At 43.5% G+C, this 20,567-nt stretch overlaps 2 protein-coding genes across 2 annotated transcripts; one reads left to right on the top strand and one right to left on the bottom strand.

Annotated features, from left to right (window-relative positions):
• Window positions 1-1,740: 1,740 nt before the first annotated feature.
• LOC128710429 (protein strawberry notch) lies at window positions 1,741-12,355 on the top strand. Its single transcript, XM_053805483.1, has 13 exons — window positions 1,741-1,752; window positions 2,797-2,929; window positions 5,075-5,419; window positions 6,237-6,527; window positions 7,623-7,828; window positions 7,903-7,993; window positions 8,091-8,476; window positions 8,548-8,954; window positions 9,035-9,188; window positions 9,502-11,386; window positions 11,463-11,601; window positions 11,678-12,032; window positions 12,110-12,355. The coding sequence occupies exons 1-13, from the start codon at window positions 1,741-1,743 to the stop codon at window positions 12,353-12,355; spliced, it is 4,650 nt and encodes a 1,549-aa protein (XP_053661458.1).
• A 1,526-nt stretch (window positions 12,356-13,881) lies between these two features.
• Window positions 13,882-15,273, bottom strand: LOC128718561 (protein GUCD1). Its single transcript, XM_053812183.1, has 6 exons — window positions 15,181-15,273; window positions 14,702-14,934; window positions 14,507-14,630; window positions 14,225-14,412; window positions 14,043-14,149; window positions 13,882-13,976 (listed from the first exon to the last, which is right to left on the bottom strand). Exons 1-6 carry the CDS (start codon window positions 15,271-15,273, stop codon window positions 13,882-13,884), a joined length of 840 nt encoding a protein of 279 aa, XP_053668158.1.
• Between the last annotated feature and the right edge of the window lie 5,294 nt (window positions 15,274-20,567).

Here is a 20,567-nt window from a genome sequence, read left to right as displayed (position 1 = left end):
CAAACAGACATGTGCAGATTCCAACACAGAAACAAACGGAAGGAAGGAAGCATTACTTATACAGCGAACCATCTTACGGTAGTAGATGATAGACTTTTTTGTGCATTTTTTCTACAAACATAGCAGAAACCAGCGCGCACAATGTTTTCTGTGCGAAATAGTTTACAAGTACGGTGTTATACATGTGTACATTCAATCCTGAGTACGTCAGTAGATATATTAACGAACGGAGCGTGAGTCGTGAGTAGCAGCTAGTAGGACGATTACGGAAATTAGAGCATATTTAGCATTGGGGGTTGCAGAATGGGTTGCAAGGATACAACAAATATTCATATAAATAATCAATGGAGCTTTCATATTAGTGTGATGTTTACCACGTTATTAGGCACGACGAGTATAAGGAGCTAAAACAGGATGAGCAAATTTAAAGACAACATGTTTGGAAATTTATTTTTTTTCATTCGGCAATTGGACTGCGCTCATCATTGTACGGAGCTGCATGGTAATGGAATATCGTAATCGTTAGTCGAAACAAAAGATAGACTGTTCATCCTCGGTGTTTGATGCATTGGCTTACAGGCACATAGGCCGAGTAGAGTTAGCAGGTTTTGGATTGCGAGATTTTAATCTTTCATACGGAATCAGCAATACAAACAGTTCGATAAGAATGTGTTCCCCAGAAGCACAAACTATTGATGTGGCGAAACTTACAAACATTTTTGTATCGCACTTTGGCAGCAAAACACTGCGCGCACCTATTCCAACCGAAAGAATCAAAATGAAGAGTAGGATTGCTGAAAATCCTGTCCTGGGGTGTTGTGTTTGTGTACCAATTTACATAAAAAATATAATGTGTACTGGAATTTTGTAGCCTCTGTAGTCGGATGATTGGTATGGCGATGTATACGTCGTTCGTTGGGAAAGAAATGTAAATAAATTTCTAGTTGTTTGGAACAAATAGATATTATTTTAAATATTGCACAATTTGTGCTTAGAACAACGTCGAAATCGATAGTGCGAAACTCTTCGACCAGGTATTGTAGACGGCTGCACATTAAACGTCATCCAACGAGGAGGGCGCGCACACATGGTTAACCTTCGTCTCTTGAACCCGTGTCTGAGCGAAACAGCGATTACATTGCCATTGCCACAAGCGAGCCTCAACATTGACGCTCCTCGTGATTCGTGTTGCTTACTTTACGGTAAATAGAACTCTGTTAATCGCACTTTACATTAATCCATTAACTGCATTCCTAGCGTGTATTGCGCGACACAAAATCTGTGCATTACGTAAACTGTAAATCGTCCACAGCTTGTTTTGATTGTGCGGTACTGTTTGCTGTGTGAAACAGGCGGTTCCTACCATCGCGGCGTACATCGAGCGTTTCCTGTACCGCACAACCTATACGGGTGTACAGCGGCAGTGCGTGAGATTGTACATTTTCCAAAGTTTAGTAAGTGCAACCCGTGCTAGTGAGTCCTGTACGGTTTGATTGATGTGGCTCCGTGAAGCAGAGAGTGTACGCGCAAGTGTTAGCTAAACAGCTGCGGGCGGCATTTGTGGCTGAAAGGTGCAGGGCAGCAGACACGGACACTTCGATGTGCTGGTGATTACAGTTCATTGCAAAACCGTACTTGAAGAGAGTGAAAAACGTTAACGACTACATTCCGGCAAACGCTAGTGATTGGTGGAAAGCATATTTCGAAGCACTGCAAGACTGACCAGAACATAAACCAGGGATGAATCGAATGGTAATTTTTTTGTTTTGATTTTTACGTCCTTCAACGCAATCGCCACCTCCCCTCCCCGACAGCAGACTGCTGTCAGATTCAGTTCGTGACCGGCAACTTTTGGGCGTAAAGGAACCTAAAAGCAACCCATCAACTTTTAATACGATCCGTGTGCTGTGGGTCCAGTACAGCATGTCGACCAGTTTAATAGAAACGCTGATAAAGTCGGCAATGTTTCACATTCCCTTCGAGCGTGGAAGTGGGAAATTGCGGTAGGCAACAACATAACCAACAAAAAGGTTCAGTAGGGCGAATGTCAATTTTTGACAGAACATAGCGAGGGATGTGTGAATGGTGGTGGGGCTGCTTTTTGATCTGGTTGGCCACCCTCGACAAATGGAACTCTCGAAATGTCCCTGAGGCATTCGGTGACCGTCTTGGCACACGATTGGCATCGCACTTATGTTGTTCGGTGGTTCAGGAGGTTTCATTTATTATGCATCGATTGCATTCGTTGCCAACGGGAGATTGTGTGGACTAGTACAAATAATGTTGCAATTGTAGCAGTAAAGTTTCTACAGGAATTGGAAGAATGTGGCAATAATTATGTTTTGTTATTCTTATCGTTTATGACCATTTGAAGGAGATATAACAGTAATTTCATGTTAGCGTGTAGCACCGAACGCGGGACAAAACATTTGGACTCGCTGTAGTGTGCAACGTGTTTGAAAACACGTGGTAGTGCCAGTAAACGGGTCGTGCTTACTATGCCATGCTCTTTTTTGTTTCTTCTTCCTTTCTCTACTGATGTTGGACCTTAACTTCCGTATTTTTTATGGTGTTGTATTCATGTATAATTACCATTAATTGAATAATTTTGATCATATTTTGTTCAATTTCTATTCAGCTTATATTAAAAGTATTTGCATTGATTTGATGTGTAAGGCATCATACATCTTATTTACTATAACAGTATTTGGTAGGGTAAATGTAACACATTGAAATATTATTATTTTATAGGAGTCCTGGAATTGATCTCTAAACTGGCATATCTTTCTTTTGTAGGCTTTGAAGAAATCTTCCTACGGAATGGAAGAGGATGACGACGACGAGGAGGAAGAGGCCGACGATAAGGGAGGCGATTCAACTGACTCAGATTTCGACGATGACGAAGATCCGGACGAGATTGAAGTACCAGGTATGTAAATATATAAGTCATAACATAACCCCATCCCGGGCATTGGTGGTCATCGTCCAGTAAGATTGCTATTGAAACTAGCCATGGGAAGTCCGGGGTGGATTTATGAATCCAAGAATTTCCAATTTTTCCTCAGGTTTTCTGAAGTTGAATTGTGCAACATCAAGAAATAGATATCGAAGAGCTTACCTCAACTTTTTTAAGGAGGCTCTAGCATTTTAGTTTGGATAGGTTTACAGCCAAATGCATAGATAAATGTGCGGATTCCATAGTTGAATCCAGAATGTACCGGAATTGGGTTTTATTCGACTCCGGAAAATGGGATTTTAGCCATCACTAATCGCGATATGTTCAATTTCAAATTGTTATGATGGTACAGATTGTCTTTGTATTTGCTATTTAATATGAAATTCTTTAATTGATTTGTAGGTGTTATCAACATTTCAAAAATACACTGTAACTTATGTAAAACCCTTTTATATACATATCTAAATGTATTAATGGTTGAAGGATCAATAGCAACCATTTGAAACGCATCCAATCTTTAAGTACACGGCAAGAAGTAATCGAAATAATCGCTAATGCGTACCAATAACTAACCTGTCTTGCATCGCGAGAGAATATATTTGTCCTCGCTTCACACTGCCCGACCGCTATGCGCAGGCAACGATAAAGGCAGGAGAGCGTGTGTACAGTTTATCCGCCCACTTGCAGTGGCACGGATTTTACAAGCACTTTATGTTTCGCTCCAATATTATCTTCCACCTCGCCGGTGTGCGGTGCGATGTAGCTGCTATACGACAAGCCCCGATTTTATGTATATATTATTATGCTGCTACACCCCAAACATACGCACATACACGAATCGATTCAATATTCTTGCCCTCCAGCCAGCTGCAAACTCGGCCGGTCTAATCACGCCTCATGCAGAACCATCGCGTCTAGTATGGTGGGCCGCGATGTACGCGCGGTGGCCCAACCGAATGCTGTCCGAAAATCGTCCCCGCTGTACGGGAATCCGTTTGGCGAATTTCTCACGAACAACAAAACCCCTCCCCCAACCGGGCTATGAACCTGCCAAGTGCCAAGCCGCCAAGACGTTATTATGGGCCCGGCGTAGCGTCTTCGCTCGCGTACGAACCCGAAGCCGAAACCCTTTCGGTGAAAGATTCTCCACGCCTTTGCCAACCCGCCTGCAAACTTCTAACCCGTCATCCTCCGCTTTGCATAATGTAGGCATCAATTCCTTTCGCTTAAAGTTTGCCCTATCCGTTCGTTCCGGCGTGTGTGTGTGCGTGTTGCACTATCGCTGTGTCGTTCGCTCCTTCGCCCTGTTAGCAATATATCCTGGGAGATCCTCCTAAGCATCGTGACCATCACTTCCACACCCGCGCACGGCCCGCCAAAAAACCGTTGTCAAGTGCGCGTGGTCGCAGCAGCGATATGATGAAATGAGCTCCCTTGCCTTTCCGTTTAAGAAAGTTTACAACCGTCGCTCCCTTCATGGTGGGCTATGGGATTGTGTTCGCGAGCTTCTATCACCCCTTTCACCCGTCGGGGTACGCCTATCGTCACCCTTTCCGGGCATTCCCTTTCAAAAACGTTGATTGAGTCCTGCGTGTTTCCGCGGACTCCGCGAGCAAAGCGTTAAGAAGGTATCCTTTCCTTTTCCTGTTCTAATTGTGGAACTCAATAGCACATTCTGGTGTGTATGTGTGAGTGTGTGTATGTGTGTATAGATGGACGGGTGGTGGGTTTTAGGGGTGTACGCCGCGCAATATTTGGCCGTGGATGGGTTCGGCGAGGGCCTGCCTGTTCGTTATTTGTGCGTTCGTCAGTTGAATTATTAGCTCGCATGTGTCAAGACGTGAAGACGTGGTTCCTCCACACAGCAGATCGCTACTTGCTCTCTGACCGACCGAGCCTAAAATTATCGATTATTGTGCTTCGTAGGTTTAGAGTTTTAGAAACGGTGTGATAGAGTTCCTCACCACCACCTCAGTACATCGTTTACATTGTAGTTGTTTCTTAAAAGGTATTTACATACAGCTAGATTCTATTTTTCTTTACATTATTGTGACCATGTTCGATTTTTTATTGTATTGTAACATCTAATCCATACATTTTGTTTACTCTTGATTTCAGGCGGTGGAAAAGATCTTGCAACGGTGGCCACGCTGACTAAGAAGTACAAAACGGAGGCGGGAAGCTCATCAAACATTGGTGGAATTGGTTCAGAGCTCGGTATGGCAGCAACCGGCATGAATAAAACCGATCAGCAGCAGCAACCACAGCAACCAGCACCGGTGCAACTGAACAAGATCACCAATTTTGTGATTAAGCAACCCTCCAAAGATTCGATTGCGGCAGCGGCTGGGGGCACGATTTTATCCAAATCCACCCCATTAAGCACGATGAAGCCAAGCGTCGGTACGCGTTTGGGCGGGGTTGGTACACCGGGCACCACCGGTATCAGCACTGGGGGCAGTGGTGAGTAGTGTAATCGTTCACAGAATCTTAGTATATTGAGGATTGCGCGCGTAAAAGCAAAAGAAAAAAAAAAAAAAAAGAAAAGGAAAGCGCATTTTGAATGCATCCGTTTAGGCGTGGGCATCCACTTCTGGCCAAACCACATTATGTCCGGCTATTCGATTTCTGTGGGGTTTTGGCATAATTTCCCAATATGGAACAGCCAGTAGAATGCAGCATTCGTTTTCAATTGCATTAATCGCGGTTGGTTCACTACGAGGAGAAGAAGGATGCACATGCTCTCGATATCGCTATATCCCCGATTTCTCGTTTTGCCCTGTCGCTAACTTGCCTTGTCTTGTCTCATTTTCTTCCCCACGACCAAACCGTTCGGAATGTCCTATTTTATCAAACATACTTCCGGCTTGCCCATCCCCTAACTCCGAAACTCAATATCCTTTCGATGTGTGCGGAAAACTGGTCAACAAACGTCTTCGGCTGGGCTGTGTACATAAATCCTAATCATCTCCTCTCTTTGTTTATCTCGGGTTGCATCGTTTCGTTGCATAAATTATTTGTCCATTCGCCGCATGCCCCTGCGTTTTATGTGCGGAACGCACTTTCTCCCATTCCCCATTTTCAACCCAATTCCACTCCTGTCACATGCATCCGGTTGTACGACGGGCGGACACACGGAAACACTATTTACTTGCCGTCGACTGTTTAACCGTGTTCTGCCGCGCAAAAACCCATATACTCGCGCTTCCCGGTAATACCCGCGCATCGATCTGGAATTGGGGTTTTTGGGTGCGCGAATTTCCCAAACCCCCACCCGCAGCCGGCGATGGTAGAAAGATGATGGCCACCGGTGGAGGCACATCGAGTTCATCTTCGTCCAGCGGAAGCCAACATTGGGTGGGTGGTGGCCCTAGCGGTATCGGTAGCGGATATGCCACATCCATCCACGGCAAACCGATTGGGACGACGAAGGCAACGACGAGTAGTACGGTGACGTCGGCGGTAACGACAACGCCTCCGGTCACTGGAACGGTACCCCCGGGAGCGACCAGCATACTGGGCGGCCTGGGCAGCTACTATCCGCCGACCATTGCCACTCTGCTGGCGCAGAGTAAGTTACCGGCGACGGTGAAGAAATGGTTCTGCTGTTTTTTTTTCTCTCTCTCTTGAACCTTATGTTAAATGAATTGTTTTGTGTTTTTTTTCCTCCCCCCTTTTCGTTGAGAGAATTGCGGAAAGGTTGTTTGGGTTGTTTTTTGTTTGGTTGTTTTTTAATTCCTTAGAGAGTATATCGATTCGCGTCTTGCTTTCTGCAAATGTTTTCTGTTGCTAAATGGGTATTTTTTTTTGCATGGTTAACAATAAGCAAGCAAAATATTCGTTGAAATGATTTTGTTTTGTTGCAAAATAGTATTTTCATGAGATTCCAGGTTAAAATAAGTGCTTCTAATGCTTGAAATGTAGGGAAAACATTTTTGAGTATTGAAACGGTAGGAAGGGAGGCGTTAAAAAGTAGTAATTTGAAAGGGTTTCAATAATATTGTCCGACGCTAGCGTCAAAGTGTAATCGAATCAAATTGTTAGACGTCCCATCGGGCAGTCTCTTGGGGGAGTAAGGAAGTCAAATTGGATGTCGACCTATGTGCGTTTCCCAGATGGTAATCTTTGGATGTGTATGGTATATAATTAAATGGAATTGATGGCTGCCTGTCATGTTAGGCATTCAAGTAGAGCGTCTTCTCCATCTTACGCAGAATGTCTTTTTGTGTCGCGTGATACATCTTATGCAAATAATGCATTTTCCTGATGTTCCCAGGGACATGTTTCTTGGACAACGGAGTGAATTGACAAGTCGGAGCTTAACAAACAGGAAATTCGGAATATCGATTTTAAAGGTCATTGTGCTTAAAATTCCGCGTTACGGACAATTAATTCGACAATCGCTCACATGACGAAAGTGTGAAGAGTTTCAGAAGAATAAGTAATGTAAATTAGCTTTTGATATTAATTTCTTTATTGCATGCATTTTCTCCCCCGTTTATTAGGTGGTAATTACCATTTTACAATTAAGTTGATGATTTATAAATTGATTATTCATTACGCTCTGTTTATTTAAGTAGTTTCAATTTCTAATTAGAAGTTTAATAACGTGTGTGAAACTTATGCTCATATTACACGCTGTATTATTCCCAATCGCTTTCTACAGTGGAGATGTCTGGAATGGGTTACGGTGGGAACACATCGATCGGCGGTGGGACCAGCACGATCGGTGCCGACAGCATGAACAAAATCATGACGAACCAACTGATGTTGCAGAATCTGCAGGCGATGCTGGTGGCCAATCCACACTATCTTACCAGCGGCATACCGACGCAACTGATCTCCCAAATGGTGATGGCTGATCCCAGCAAGGTACTTTCATTTATAGGTGATTCATGCACTGTTGCCGTTTTGCAAAACCATGCTAACGTTGTTCCGTTTTGCAGTTGCAGTTAAACCAAATGCCCGAGGAGGAGGAGGCGGAAGATGAAGAGATGGGTGTTGCGGAAACGTATGCCGAATATTGGCCAGCAAAATGTATGTGTCATATTTTGCATTGACGTAAGAGTTTTTGTTGCATTTTTTTTAAAATTTATTTTTTCTCTGTTTTTCCCACAACAATATCCAAACACAGTGAAAATAGGTAAGAAGCATCCAGATCCGGTAGTAGAAACAGCGTCGCTATCGTCCGTGGAACCAAGTGACGTTTACTACCAGGTATCTATTCCATCGGAGACGATCAATGGTGGGTTGTTGAGTGCGTTGCAGCTGGAATCGATAACATACGCGAGCCAAGCACACGCCCATTTATTGCCGGACGGAACACGGGCCGGGTTTTTGATAGGCGATGGTGCCGGTGTGGGTAAGGGACGTACGATCGCTGGCATCATATACGAGAACTATCTGAAAGGGCGCAAAAAGTCCATCTGGATATCGGTCTCAAACGATCTGCGGTACGATTCTGAGCGCGATTTGCGAGACATAGGTGCTGGCAAAATCGAGGTTCTAGCACTGAACAAGGTAAACGGTCGATTAAGAAGCACGAGATCAATGGGTGTGTATTAATCTATCCGATTTTCTTCTACTTGCAGCTAAAGTATGCCAAAATTAATTCCTCCGTAAATCATAACGTCAAGAAGGGTGTCATATTCGGCACATATTCCGCACTGATTGGAGAGTCGCAGAGTACGGCCGGGAAGTATAAGTCGCGTCTCAAGCAGCTGCTGCAGTGGTGCGGTCCTGACTTTGATGGTGTTATCGTGTTCGACGAGTGTCATAAAGCGAAGAATTTGTGCCCGGTGGGATCGAGTAAACCGACCAAAACTGGTCTCACTGCGCTGGAGCTGCAGAACAAGCTGCCCAAGGCGCGCGTTGTTTATGCTTCGGCAACCGGTGCATCGGAGCCGCGCAATATGGCGTATATGGTGCGGTTGGGCATCTGGGGCCAGGGTACACCGTTTCCGTCCTTCAACGATTTTATACAGGCCGTTGAAAAACGGTAAGTAAATGGAAGGAGATTGTTGGGGATTGCGACCATATTTTGACGAATTAATTGTTTGTTTTTTTTCTGTTGTGCAGTGGCGTTGGTGCAATGGAGATTGTTGCAATGGATATGAAACAGCGTGGAATGTACATTGCCAGGCAGCTAAGCTTCCACGGCGTAACGTTCAAGATAGAGGAAGTGCCGCTGACGAAAGATTTTAAGTTGGTGTATGATGCTTCGGTCGAGCTGGTAAGTATCGGTATCGGAAAGTTGGAGCCATTTCAAGTTTCTTTTCAAGTTGAACTGGAATGAGGTGAGATAGATTTTAAATCGGGCTCTCTAAAAACATTTGCAAATGTGTGAATTGTGAAAACTCTGAACAGAATCGACATCAGCTTGCAAAAATTCCATCAAATAAAAAGATGCGCGATGCCAGATCTATCTCTACATGTTCCACTTTAACTTGAAAAAAATCTAGAAATAGCGAAAACTTTATCGTTTCATTAAAAAATCACTGTAAATTAGTCCGTCATTTACTCATTCCCGTCCTATTTGTTTACAGTGGGTCGAAGCGATGCAAAAGTTTACCGAAGCGGCAGAACTGATCGATGCCGAGAGCCGAATGAAGAAAACGATGTGGGGCCAGTTCTGGTCTGCGCATCAACGATTCTTCAAATATCTTTGCATCGCCTCGAAGGTGAACCACGCGGTTAAGGTGGCTCGGGAGGCTATTAAGTACGGCAAGTGTGTGGTAATAGGTTTACAGTCGACCGGTGAAGCACGTACGCTCGAGCAGCTAGAACGGGACGATGGGGAGCTAAGTGATTTTGTGTCAACGGCAAAGGGTGTGCTGCAGTCGCTGGTAGAAAAACATTTCCCGGCACCGGATCGAAGTCGTATCAATCGGTTGCTCGGGCTGACGGATACTCGCAAGCAGTTCAACAGTATTCTGGAAGATATTGCACGTAGCAAGGAGGCTGCATCGTCTGCGATGGACGCTAAACGTAAACGAGCCGCCGGTACAGCAGCGACCAAAGCTACGGGAGTGCCAAAGACCAAGCGTTCCAGAAACAATGGCTCGTCGGATGAGGATGGATCGGATTCGGATGCATCTTCGTCTGCTTCATCGCCGAAACGGTCGAATGAGTCCGACTTCCAGCCATCCGATAGTGAACCGGAAGAAAGCGATAACGACTACGACAGTGCTGCCAGCCAAAGCGATGAGTATAATCCATTCTTCACCGGATCAGGCAGTGACGATGATGATCCATGGGTGAGCAGCAAAACGAAATCTTCCGTTAGTAAATCGAAAGTAAAGGCGAAAAATAAATCAGCTGCACCGCCAGTTACAACGCCGGCATCGACAACAGCTACACCGATGGCCCTCAGTGGAACGACGGCTGGGAGGAAGAAACCGGTTAGCACGCAGGACAAAATACAGGCACACTTGACGAAGAAACAAACCGACACTAAACCGACCACCATTCAGTCGAGCAATGGGTTCTCCATTCAACTAGCCGGTGGACCACCGCCCAAGGATGCAATCGAACGTGCGTGTCAGATGAAGGACGAGCTGTTGGCGAAAATTGAACGACTTGGCGATCGACTTCCGGCAAACACGCTCGATCAGCTGATCGACGAGCTGGGTGGGCCGGAAAACGTGGCCGAAATGACGGGGCGTAAAGGACGCGTAGTACAGAATGACGACGGTTCCATACAGTACGAATCGCGCTCGGAACAGGACGTACCGCTGGAAACGCTCAACATAACGGAGAAGCAACGCTTCATGGACGGTACGAAGGATGTGGCAATCATCTCCGAAGCCGCCTCTAGTGGTATTTCGCTGCAGAGCGATCGACGGGTGCGCAATCAAAGGCGGCGCGTACACATAACGCTAGAGCTGCCCTGGTCGGCCGATCGTGCTATTCAGCAGTTCGGTCGTACGCACCGCTCGAACCAAGTGAACGCACCCGAATACATGTTCCTTATCTCAGACCTGGCGGGCGAACGAAGGTTCGCTTCGACCGTGGCGAAACGACTGGAATCACTCGGCGCCCTCACGCACGGTGATCGACGGGCGACGGAAACGCGCGATCTGTCGCAGTTTAACATCGACAACAAGTACGGTCGGACGGCGCTGGAGGCGGTGATGAAGACGATCATGGGCTATGAGGCACCGATTGTGCCGCCTCCGGCTGACTACCAGGGTGATTTCTTTAAGGACGTCGCCGGAGCACTCGTTGGGGTGGGTTTGATCGTGAACAGCGAACAAATGCCGGGTGTGCTGAGCCTGGACAAGGACTACAACAACATATCGAAGTTCCTGAACCGTATCCTCGGCATGCCGGTGGAGCTGCAGAACAGACTGTTCAAGTACTTTACCGATACCCTGGAGGCTACCATCGAGCAGGCAAAGAAACGTGGCCGGTTCGATTTGGGTATCTTAGGTGCGTTGGATGCCTCCATCTTGGCAATTCTTATTCTGTTATAATTTGTGGTTCATTTTCTCCCATTGCCCTATAGACCTCGGAGCAGCTGGTGAAAACGTGACGCGAATTAAGCTTATTCGCTTTGCCCGTAAACATGCGACAGGTATTGCGCCTACCGAGCTGCATGTCGTGAAGGTTGAGCGAGGCATGATTTGGCAGGAAGCAATTGACAAGTAAGCATTTTTCTGCACTCGCAACACGCACTTAAGTTGCTAACAATTTGGCATTCTCGTTTCATTCTCTCCGAAGGTGGGCAGAGCTCGGTGGCGATAAGGAAGGTTTCTACATCTCGCAACATCCTCGCAACGGTAAATTCAACGCGATACTGGCGATTGAGATTGAAACCCCCGCGAAAAAGAAGACCCTTTCAGGGGGAGATGTTAAGGGTAAAAAGGAAATCACACATTTCCAGATCTACCATCCAAATACGGGGCTGCAGTTCAAGCACGAAACGCTAGCTGAGTTGGAGAAGAAGTACAAAAAGGTGCTCAGCACGGAAGCGGAACCACACTGGACGCAGCTTTACGATGCATCGATAAATACCTGCTCGCACAGCTACTGGAAGGGTCACTGTCGTAACGTTTCGCTGGGGCATGAGTGTGAGGTAGGGTGTTTAGTTCGTATGACCTGGAAGTACCCCTAACGAACGCTAATCCGTGTTGTTTTATTGTTTCCGTTTAGGTTGGTTTACGACGGCGTACATATAGTGTGCTTTCCGGTTCGGTACTTGCCGTATGGGCGCGGGTCGAGAATAGTCTGGCCGCACGGATTGGCAATCAGTCACGGCTGCAAGTGATTCGCCTGAAGACGAAGGAAGGCGTCAAGATCGTCGGTACGCTCATTCCAAAGAACTGCGTCGAGCAACTGGTGAAGGATCTCGCTAGCGATTCCGAGAAGGTGGATGAGGTGTTGTTTGACGATCAGTAAAGTCGAATTTAATTCCTATGCTCATCATGATCGCCCATCGTACCACGACGACGTAGTCTTCTGTTCAAGATGGAAAGGTTTGAAATGCAGTTGTGATGGTTGATTTTCTGTCGCAAACTTATAATTAGTTGTTTGTTTTTCATAACTTGCGTCCTTTACCTTTCGAAGATCTTGTTTTGAAAATTCATTAGATGAATGTAATTTTCCATGTTCATTCTATTACCATGTTCGTTGGGTTTTAAGGAAAGATATACAGTCAGCATGTAGGGCAAAATCGAATATTTTTTCTCGAGCTTTTTGGAATATCTGATAGTGAATTCCAAATTCCAAATGTGAATCAATTGACTTGAAATTTAAAAAAAATGGCCACTATTTTTATTAAATTTTTAAAATTTGTTAGAATCCGATATTATTTCACCAAATGCCATTAAGTACTGTAAAATACCGAGATAGGATATTTTTCTACGTATCAGAGAAATTCGCGTGTCTCGAATATCCTTGAAAACATCGTTTATATATCGTATTTACGGGATCGAATGCTTATTTCCACGGACGAAGCACATTCAAATTAGATAAATTCTATTTAAACAAATCTGGAAAATGTCTTCTTCGTCTTTCTGAACGTATATCTCCGCTAAATTGAAAGATGGAGATCGTTTTTTGGACCGTTTTTGTCAAAACTTTCCAAACATTCGATTATGATGAACACAAAACAGTTTGTTTCATTCGAATCAAATCTGAAACAGCTTCTTTCCTTCGTAATAACAAATTTCCTTGGCATGTCTTAGCGACAACATTAAGTCAATCGAGAAGAGATGTTTCTACAAATTCAAGGCGAACCATTTCCATAACCCTTCACCGTAGCTGACGTGCTGTCTACGTCCTTAAACGCGAACTTATGTGACACAAAGTCGTGTGATCCTAAATAACGCTCGCAACATACACACATTCAAAAGAGAATAGAAGTCTTAGTGTAACGATAGTTTCGTAGCCTATCCCCCATCTAGGTTTTTAGGTGTAGACTGTTCCTTCGAAGAAGAACCAATTTTGTTGTGTAAAGTTTGTACAAATTATTTTAGCTTAACAAATCACCCTCCCCGATGACCGCCCGTACTGGAACCGGGTTACTTTTTGTTTTCCAAATGCGTAAAAATAGTCGGTATCTTTCCGTCGGCTTTTGGCCACCTGAATTTACTTCCGCCTGACACTAGCGCTTTAACGTTAAAGTATCCTTACTTCAGTGAGATTAGCGATAATTTCTTGTCATTGGGAAGATAGCCAATAAAGGATTAAGTGAAAACTTACAACCTGTGCTATCCACATGGGTAACACATGGAAACAAAATAGTTAAGGAGACAAGTGTTAAATAATGAGAACAAAACGATTTAAACTCTACAAAAATTTATTGTAGTAGATGATAACAAAAGAAAACGAAAAACAAAAATGTCAACTGGTACGCCCCAGACTAGAAAACGTTTGTTTTGTCTGCAAAATACACTCGACGGATGGAAGGTTTCTTGAGGTTGTCATGTTGGTTTGTCATACAGTAGGATGATGTCCTCATCGGTACCGTTCGCTTTGCGCGCTTTGTCTAATGCTTGATACGGAATGTAGCATACCTCTGGAACAAGTCGAAAAGGGAACTAAATTAGCTTCCATTGTTGTACAGTTCTACCGCGTCACTTACTGTCTTTGCAGGCTGGATTGCGGTACATGAACTTTTGGAGCCGCTTATTGTACCCACAGAGCACTATGTAATGGCCCATGTAGCTGGGCGTAATGCTTAGGCAAGAGCTGACAAAACGGAGACAAGCGATTCCGCATTGGATGAATATGGTGCACGGACACACAAAGCAACCATTCACTTACCGTATCTCGCAAGGCAGCTTGTTGAATTTACACAGGTCGCAGTACAACAGTGAGGCACTGATGAGCAGTATGATGTTGCCATACGTTCCCAGGTGGTCGATCAGAAACCGATAGTTGACGGTGCACTGCTTCACATCCACCCCGTTCTGCTCGGCATAACGAAATTTGTTATTTACCCTTAGCATATCCTACGATTGGAACAGATAAGAGGTATTGGGTCTCAGTCAATGGCAAAACGAACTGATAAAATACATAAAGAAAAAAACATGGCTTCACGCGTACCAGTGTGTAGGATTTGTAGTAATCGTTTACCCGATGGTTCGGGTTCGCACCGATCGTTTTCGTAAGGTATTTGTGCGGGATATTGAAATCCTTCAGAACGTAACACAAATCGATTGTCCATGTGCTAAAAAAAAAACGTGGAGGAATTACGTTAACATATGGACTGGCTACGAATAGACCGTCAATAAGTCACACCTTTTCCCGAACTGGCCCTCGTCACAGATTTGCTGGAACTGTGACAGAAACGTTTGCCGCTGTCTACGATCCAGTATCATTAAAATGCACGCCAACCCACAGTCCCAATCGGAGCGCTGGCTGAAGTGTACGATCGGATGTTCGAGTATATCCGGAACGTAGCTTGGAACGTCTGGAATAGAATGTAGTCGAAGGTGGTTAGAAATAGGGCCAAGCAGCAACCTGTTACGCACCTACCTTCCATCGTGATGAACACTATCGAACTAAGCTTATCTTTCCGTTAGTACCTACGTTGTCTGTACTTGTTAACTGAAGGACGATAAAGACCGGACCTGGATTGAGACAAGGTTGATAAGCAAAGGGTGTGCGTGCAAGAGAGAGATGCCGAGGGTTCGATTTGTCGTTATCACGATATCGTAATCGAGCCTAAGTTATTATCGGATGTCCAAACCATGAAGCTCAGCTCAACACCCCCATACCTGAGGAGAATGGGCGAAGGTGTGTATCGTATCGGGAATCGCTCCTTCAGGGTGAGTAATGGATTTTACGGAGGGCACACTTCGCGTATGCATCATGTACAGTCACGATCGTTTGCTTAGGCGAACATTTGGACACTTATTTCTTTACTAGAGAGCAGCGTAAAAGCAATTCTTTCGTGAATGTTTGTTTTGATGGAGATCTATCGTTGTCAGCGCTGTGTCAAGTTGGCTGTCAAACTTCGGGGCCGATAGAAAGAAGAAAAAAACACCATTCGGCTTTTTCTCGAATCAGCTCGAAAATGGATAGAAATTGCTCGAAAAACATTTTCGTAAATTGTTTTAAATTATTACATTAATCTGTGCACTTTTCAAAGTAGCTAACATTCAACTGTTCACATGAAAATGGTGAACTCTTCTTTATGCGTTATCGTAAGAGTGTTTGAATCTTAGTGAAATTTGGTTCTATTTTGAATGCGATTTTGCCGGGGGCTTTCCCATTCAAGCAGCAGGGTTGCCAGTACAAATTACAATAGTATATTTGGCGCGCACTTAATGGCGGAACGGTTCCACGAGCAATCACACGCGGAGGTGTATTGTACATTACCGTAATTCGAGTGTTCATATCATTTTTTTCCATTTGGGGGTGATCTAATAAGAGATTGATGCGTGTTGAGAGTGACGAAGAATTTGCGTAATTTCATTTCGACGATGTCTTTGTCTGGTAATTTTGTTGCATTTGGTCGTATTTTGTTACACGATACGATTGTTTTTAACTTATTAGCGTAGCTAATCGTGCTAATTTTAATTTATGGAATAAGAGCCTAAAGAGGAAATCATAGAAGCGTAGAAATCTTCTTTTTGATTTTACGAGTTTCTCTTAAACAAGCTTAGGGGGGGAATTCTTGAACTATCGCTTAGCTCGTTCGTTGGGATCTAATAAGTAGCATATGATACAATGTTGGGACACGGCAAACCATCCAACATGGTTTAAAATTAATGCATTAAGTGTAGCTAGATAATATAGTCATTCTACATCGAGGAAACTTCTGATGTTTCCTCCGGACTCTGGAATTTCGTGGATTTTAGGCTATCCCATGAATGATCCGAATCTCTATGCAGTAACTCCAAGAAGCTGTGGAAAGAATACTTGAAGGCACACGCAGCTAAACACGAAGTTTAATCGAAAAATTTAAAATATCATATCAAGAATTAGTACAGGGAATCATATGATCCAAACGAGCGGAATTTGGGCAAAAAGAAGTGAAGAGAGAGAGAGAAAGAGAGTGAGATGTGATCAATGCTGAAGTAATTCATCAACAGATTTGTAAAAAAAGGATGAAAATATTATCCAAGACTGGGAATGGCATATTCCAAGAGCCTAAAGAATCGTCATATCCTCCATTCCATTCCATTCCATTCCATACATCTCAGAATTATTTAGCTTATTTTTAGTTATTTAATATCACAAACAAACACACCACACCGGATGAAGATGTGGAAAGTTACATTGGTGATTATGAATTAATTTCCAGCAAACTTTAGAATGTATTCACTATTAGTTAAAGTTGCCCTTTTCAGAGACGTGTATAGCGAGTCTTTCATTATTATCGCGCTTTATTCCGAGTTCCCAGACAACCTGAAGATGATCAGAAGATTGAACTGGATCCTCAGCTAATCTTGATTTCGAAAGGGTTCTAAAGTAATTCCAGAGTTCACTCTAGGATCAGGGATATTCAAACTAAAGGGGAATAAATGTTACAGAACACCAAATAGTAAAAATCTTAAATTTGAATATAAGCTCTGTAAACCCTCGAGATCGGGAACTCTTGATCGGGAGAGAGAACGCAATATGTCAAGTGAATTAGTGCGAATATTGTGGGCTAATTGTTCATAGCTTAAACCCACATAATCCATAATCTTTGTTTACCGAAACCAAAACGCACAGAATGCAATAGTTTTAAGCTTATTATTTATTTAAGTTATTAGTCTTTCTTCCCACTCTTCTCTCGGGCTGATCCGTATCGATGTGCCGATACCACAAATAGCGTTTTTCCGGAGTGCAAAGTGATTTCTTCTCTCTCTGCTCAAGCGAATACAAAAAAAAAAACACAAAATAGTGCCAGACTCCACGGCAAGATGCTGTTCAAGAAAAGGAAGCAAATCCCTCCCCCAGGGAAATGGATGGTTTGGTGAATAAAAATAAATTGATTCCGTTGTTTTTCCATTTTTACGTTGTGTGAAGCAATTATTTTATTGGTTTTAGTTTGTCGTTTACCGCGTGACCATGGTGAGTCAATAGACCGCTCGGATGTGTATCGCCAGCCAAACAAACCAGACAGCCAGCCAGCCAGTCAGCCAGCCAGCCAGCTAGTCAGCCTGGCCAACCGGCTAGCGTTGCATACGTGAGGAAAGCGTGTCCACTTCCGTTCGCAGCACTGGGCAAAAGTGTGTGCGACGGGTTTCTTGTGGCGCCAGCAATGTTGCCGAGATGGTTTGATTCAATTTCCTGTTCGATAGCGAAGTCGGAAGCCTTTTCCGACGGTACCAGGGGCCACACAGCAGCTCATCGGTGCTGTGCACGTGTCCTGCTCTGGGGCCGCATGGTAGCCATCCTTTAGGAGGCTGCACCACCCCGGACCCCGGATGCGGATGTCGCCGTACGCCGTTCACCATCTGCTGGATCGACGGGAATTGATTTTCCTGCTCCTGTTGCGCCGCCCGTTTATTTTGTCAATCGCCGTGTATCGCACACAACGTCCCACCGATGTGTACCCAACTTACCCAGGGCGGTACGATGCCCACGACAACCGCCCCGAGTACCAACCTTTCTCCGGGAGGGAGTCGGGTGGGTTTTTCACACGGACACCACACCATCACGGCCGCTGATCTGTTTTGTGGCGTGAAAACAAAATCAATTTAAAGCTCGCCCCGCTCGCGTACCCTCAGTGCACTCAATAAAAACAATATCTTTATCTCGACCGATGCCATTACACGAGTGAATTTATCTACTTTTGATAGACATTGGATTGGTCGTGCAGTGGTTGGAGTCGAAATCGGAATGTAGAAACGCAGTGTACAGTGCTGGGCACATCGGGGGCACCGTACGTCGCTTCACACAGATCGAAGATTGGAACGGATAAACGGTAATAGGTAAGTATGGAATGGTGTAATAAATTCGAAACTGCATAAATTATCAAAAGCAAATAATTCGACCAGCAGGCAGGCACACGGTGGCACTAAGTGCTATTGTTGCTGTGTGGTTATTACAGTGTGTAACCTGGCTATATGGTCACTAGGGGGTTTGAAAATAAAAGGTCAATTGTGAGAGATGGTAAATAGTTTCTGACAAACATAGGAAAAAAATGTTCTTTCATTATTTTGATTTGAAGCAAATTATGAATATTTCTCAATATTCTCTTCTCAATATTAACTCAATATTTTCTCTTTTATTCATTCTTTCTCTTCTTAATAAACTTTTGATTCATTTTGAATTCTACAATTTTTAAGTTCATGACACATTTCAGTGTTCATACAAGTTTCATAAAAATTTTAAATTAAGTAGAGTGGAAATTTAATAAAAATTTTATTTTATTTTATTGTTGATCGTATTTGTATTTTAAGTGCAATGGTGGCACTGTCTGTTTTTGAGTCCGGAATTCTGTACTTTTTCTAATCAGTTATTAGTTTTTTAATTTTCACTATGATGTAAGACTGTCTCTACACAGTTAACGATTGTCGCAATTGCGACTGCGACTTTGTCAAACTTTATACAAAAAAAAATGCAAAATGTCGCAATGACAATGACAAAATGCAAAGGACAATCGCTAACTGTGTAGAGACAGTCTAAGATAGGAAATTCACTACAAATTAAGAAATGGAGTGTTCAAACATCTTAAAAGATTAATCAATTATACAAATATTGAGAATCGGTTCTTGATTGGAATTGGCCCTCACTAAATTGTTATATGCATGACTCTTCTCAAAAGATTCACTAAACTCAACACTAAAGCAAAGGATATTGAATTTATTTTAGATTCATCGATACGAATTCTGCTGTGGCCACCAATTAGCGGCCAAAGGAGTTGCTCAAAGCAAGTTTAACAGTTATTGTGTTAAGTATTCTAGCTTTTATAAACACTTTATAATTTCCTTTCTAAACTCAAAAGGTAAAAAATAGTATCTAAACTGAGTGTATGAAAAAATACTTTTCGAATTACTTAAAATAACCTTCGAAATCCTGATAGCTTTATACTAGGAACATACTCTAAAACAAGCAGGTTTATTCAAATTATTTGAAGTGCTCGTAAATTACTTATGTAGCTTATATGCATGTGCTCTAAAAATAAATTAGATACCGTATAATTATATCACGCACTGTACGGCCGTAGGCAGGGCTTCCAATGATGTTTTGTTTCACCTTCCACCACAGAACGAATGGGCAATTTGTTGCCACCATTCATCACGGATGCTTCATTTTATGTGACATTATTTTTATTGCTTCTAAATGCATTAAAATCCAGGTTGTTTTTTTTTGCGCAATTTTTAGATAATGAAAAAATAAAAATAAACAAGGAAATTCGCTGCATATTTGAAAAGCCACTTAAATGGATCAAATATTGAACCGTTGCGCACCACGCCATAATCTACATCCAATACGTAACGGTTCATCATTTACTATTCCTGGCCTTTTTTTTGTTTTTGTTGTTGCCTCGTTTTAGCTTTACGGCGGAAGTTCCGTGTACCGGACCGACACACCGACTTCATAACTATCGAAATTGATTAAATATTTCATGCTTTAGAGCGACTGGGGCGAACGTGAAACTTTGACCATGTCACGTTCTAGATTAATTGCTCCGTTCGAGTAGCATGAAGATTTCAAAATCCCGGTCCCGGTTTTGGATTTCGGTCCGGATACGTAACATGCAGTTGGCACGGTCGGCACCGGTTGCGATCAGCGCTGTGCAGAGGAAGAGGAGGTTTTGCGTTGCCTTTCTTTCGTTTCGGGAAAAGTTTGTTGAACCGGAAGTTGAATGAATACTTTATATTTCCCGTGATGGTTTTGCACTGATTGAACTGTTGTTGATGGAATGGTCAGTCACAGCTGTGGCGATGTTGGGACGACGGGATTAAAACACACGCTAGAAGCCAGACGTATTTGAAATCTAATCAATGCCTAGGAAGTGATTGCTTCTGACTTGTGTAGAAATTAATTTTACCTATTGCCATTTAAGTGCCACATTTAAGTGCCACGGAAAACAGGATTAGAAATGGGATTGTGAATGAGCATTAAAAATGTTAACGAACTTTTAACTACCACTCCAAGCCACCCAGTGTCCACCGGTGGGTTAATGATACCGATCGACGAAAAGCCATTTCGACAGTGCGCT

Source organism: Anopheles marshallii, chromosome 2 (genome assembly GCF_943734725.1).
Source record: "Anopheles marshallii chromosome 2, idAnoMarsDA_429_01, whole genome shotgun sequence".
In the NCBI taxonomy this organism is placed as follows: Eukaryota; Metazoa; Arthropoda; class Insecta; order Diptera; family Culicidae; genus Anopheles; species Anopheles marshallii.
Note: the sequence above shows the minus strand (reverse complement) of the source record. Positions and strands in the feature narration are given on the sequence as shown.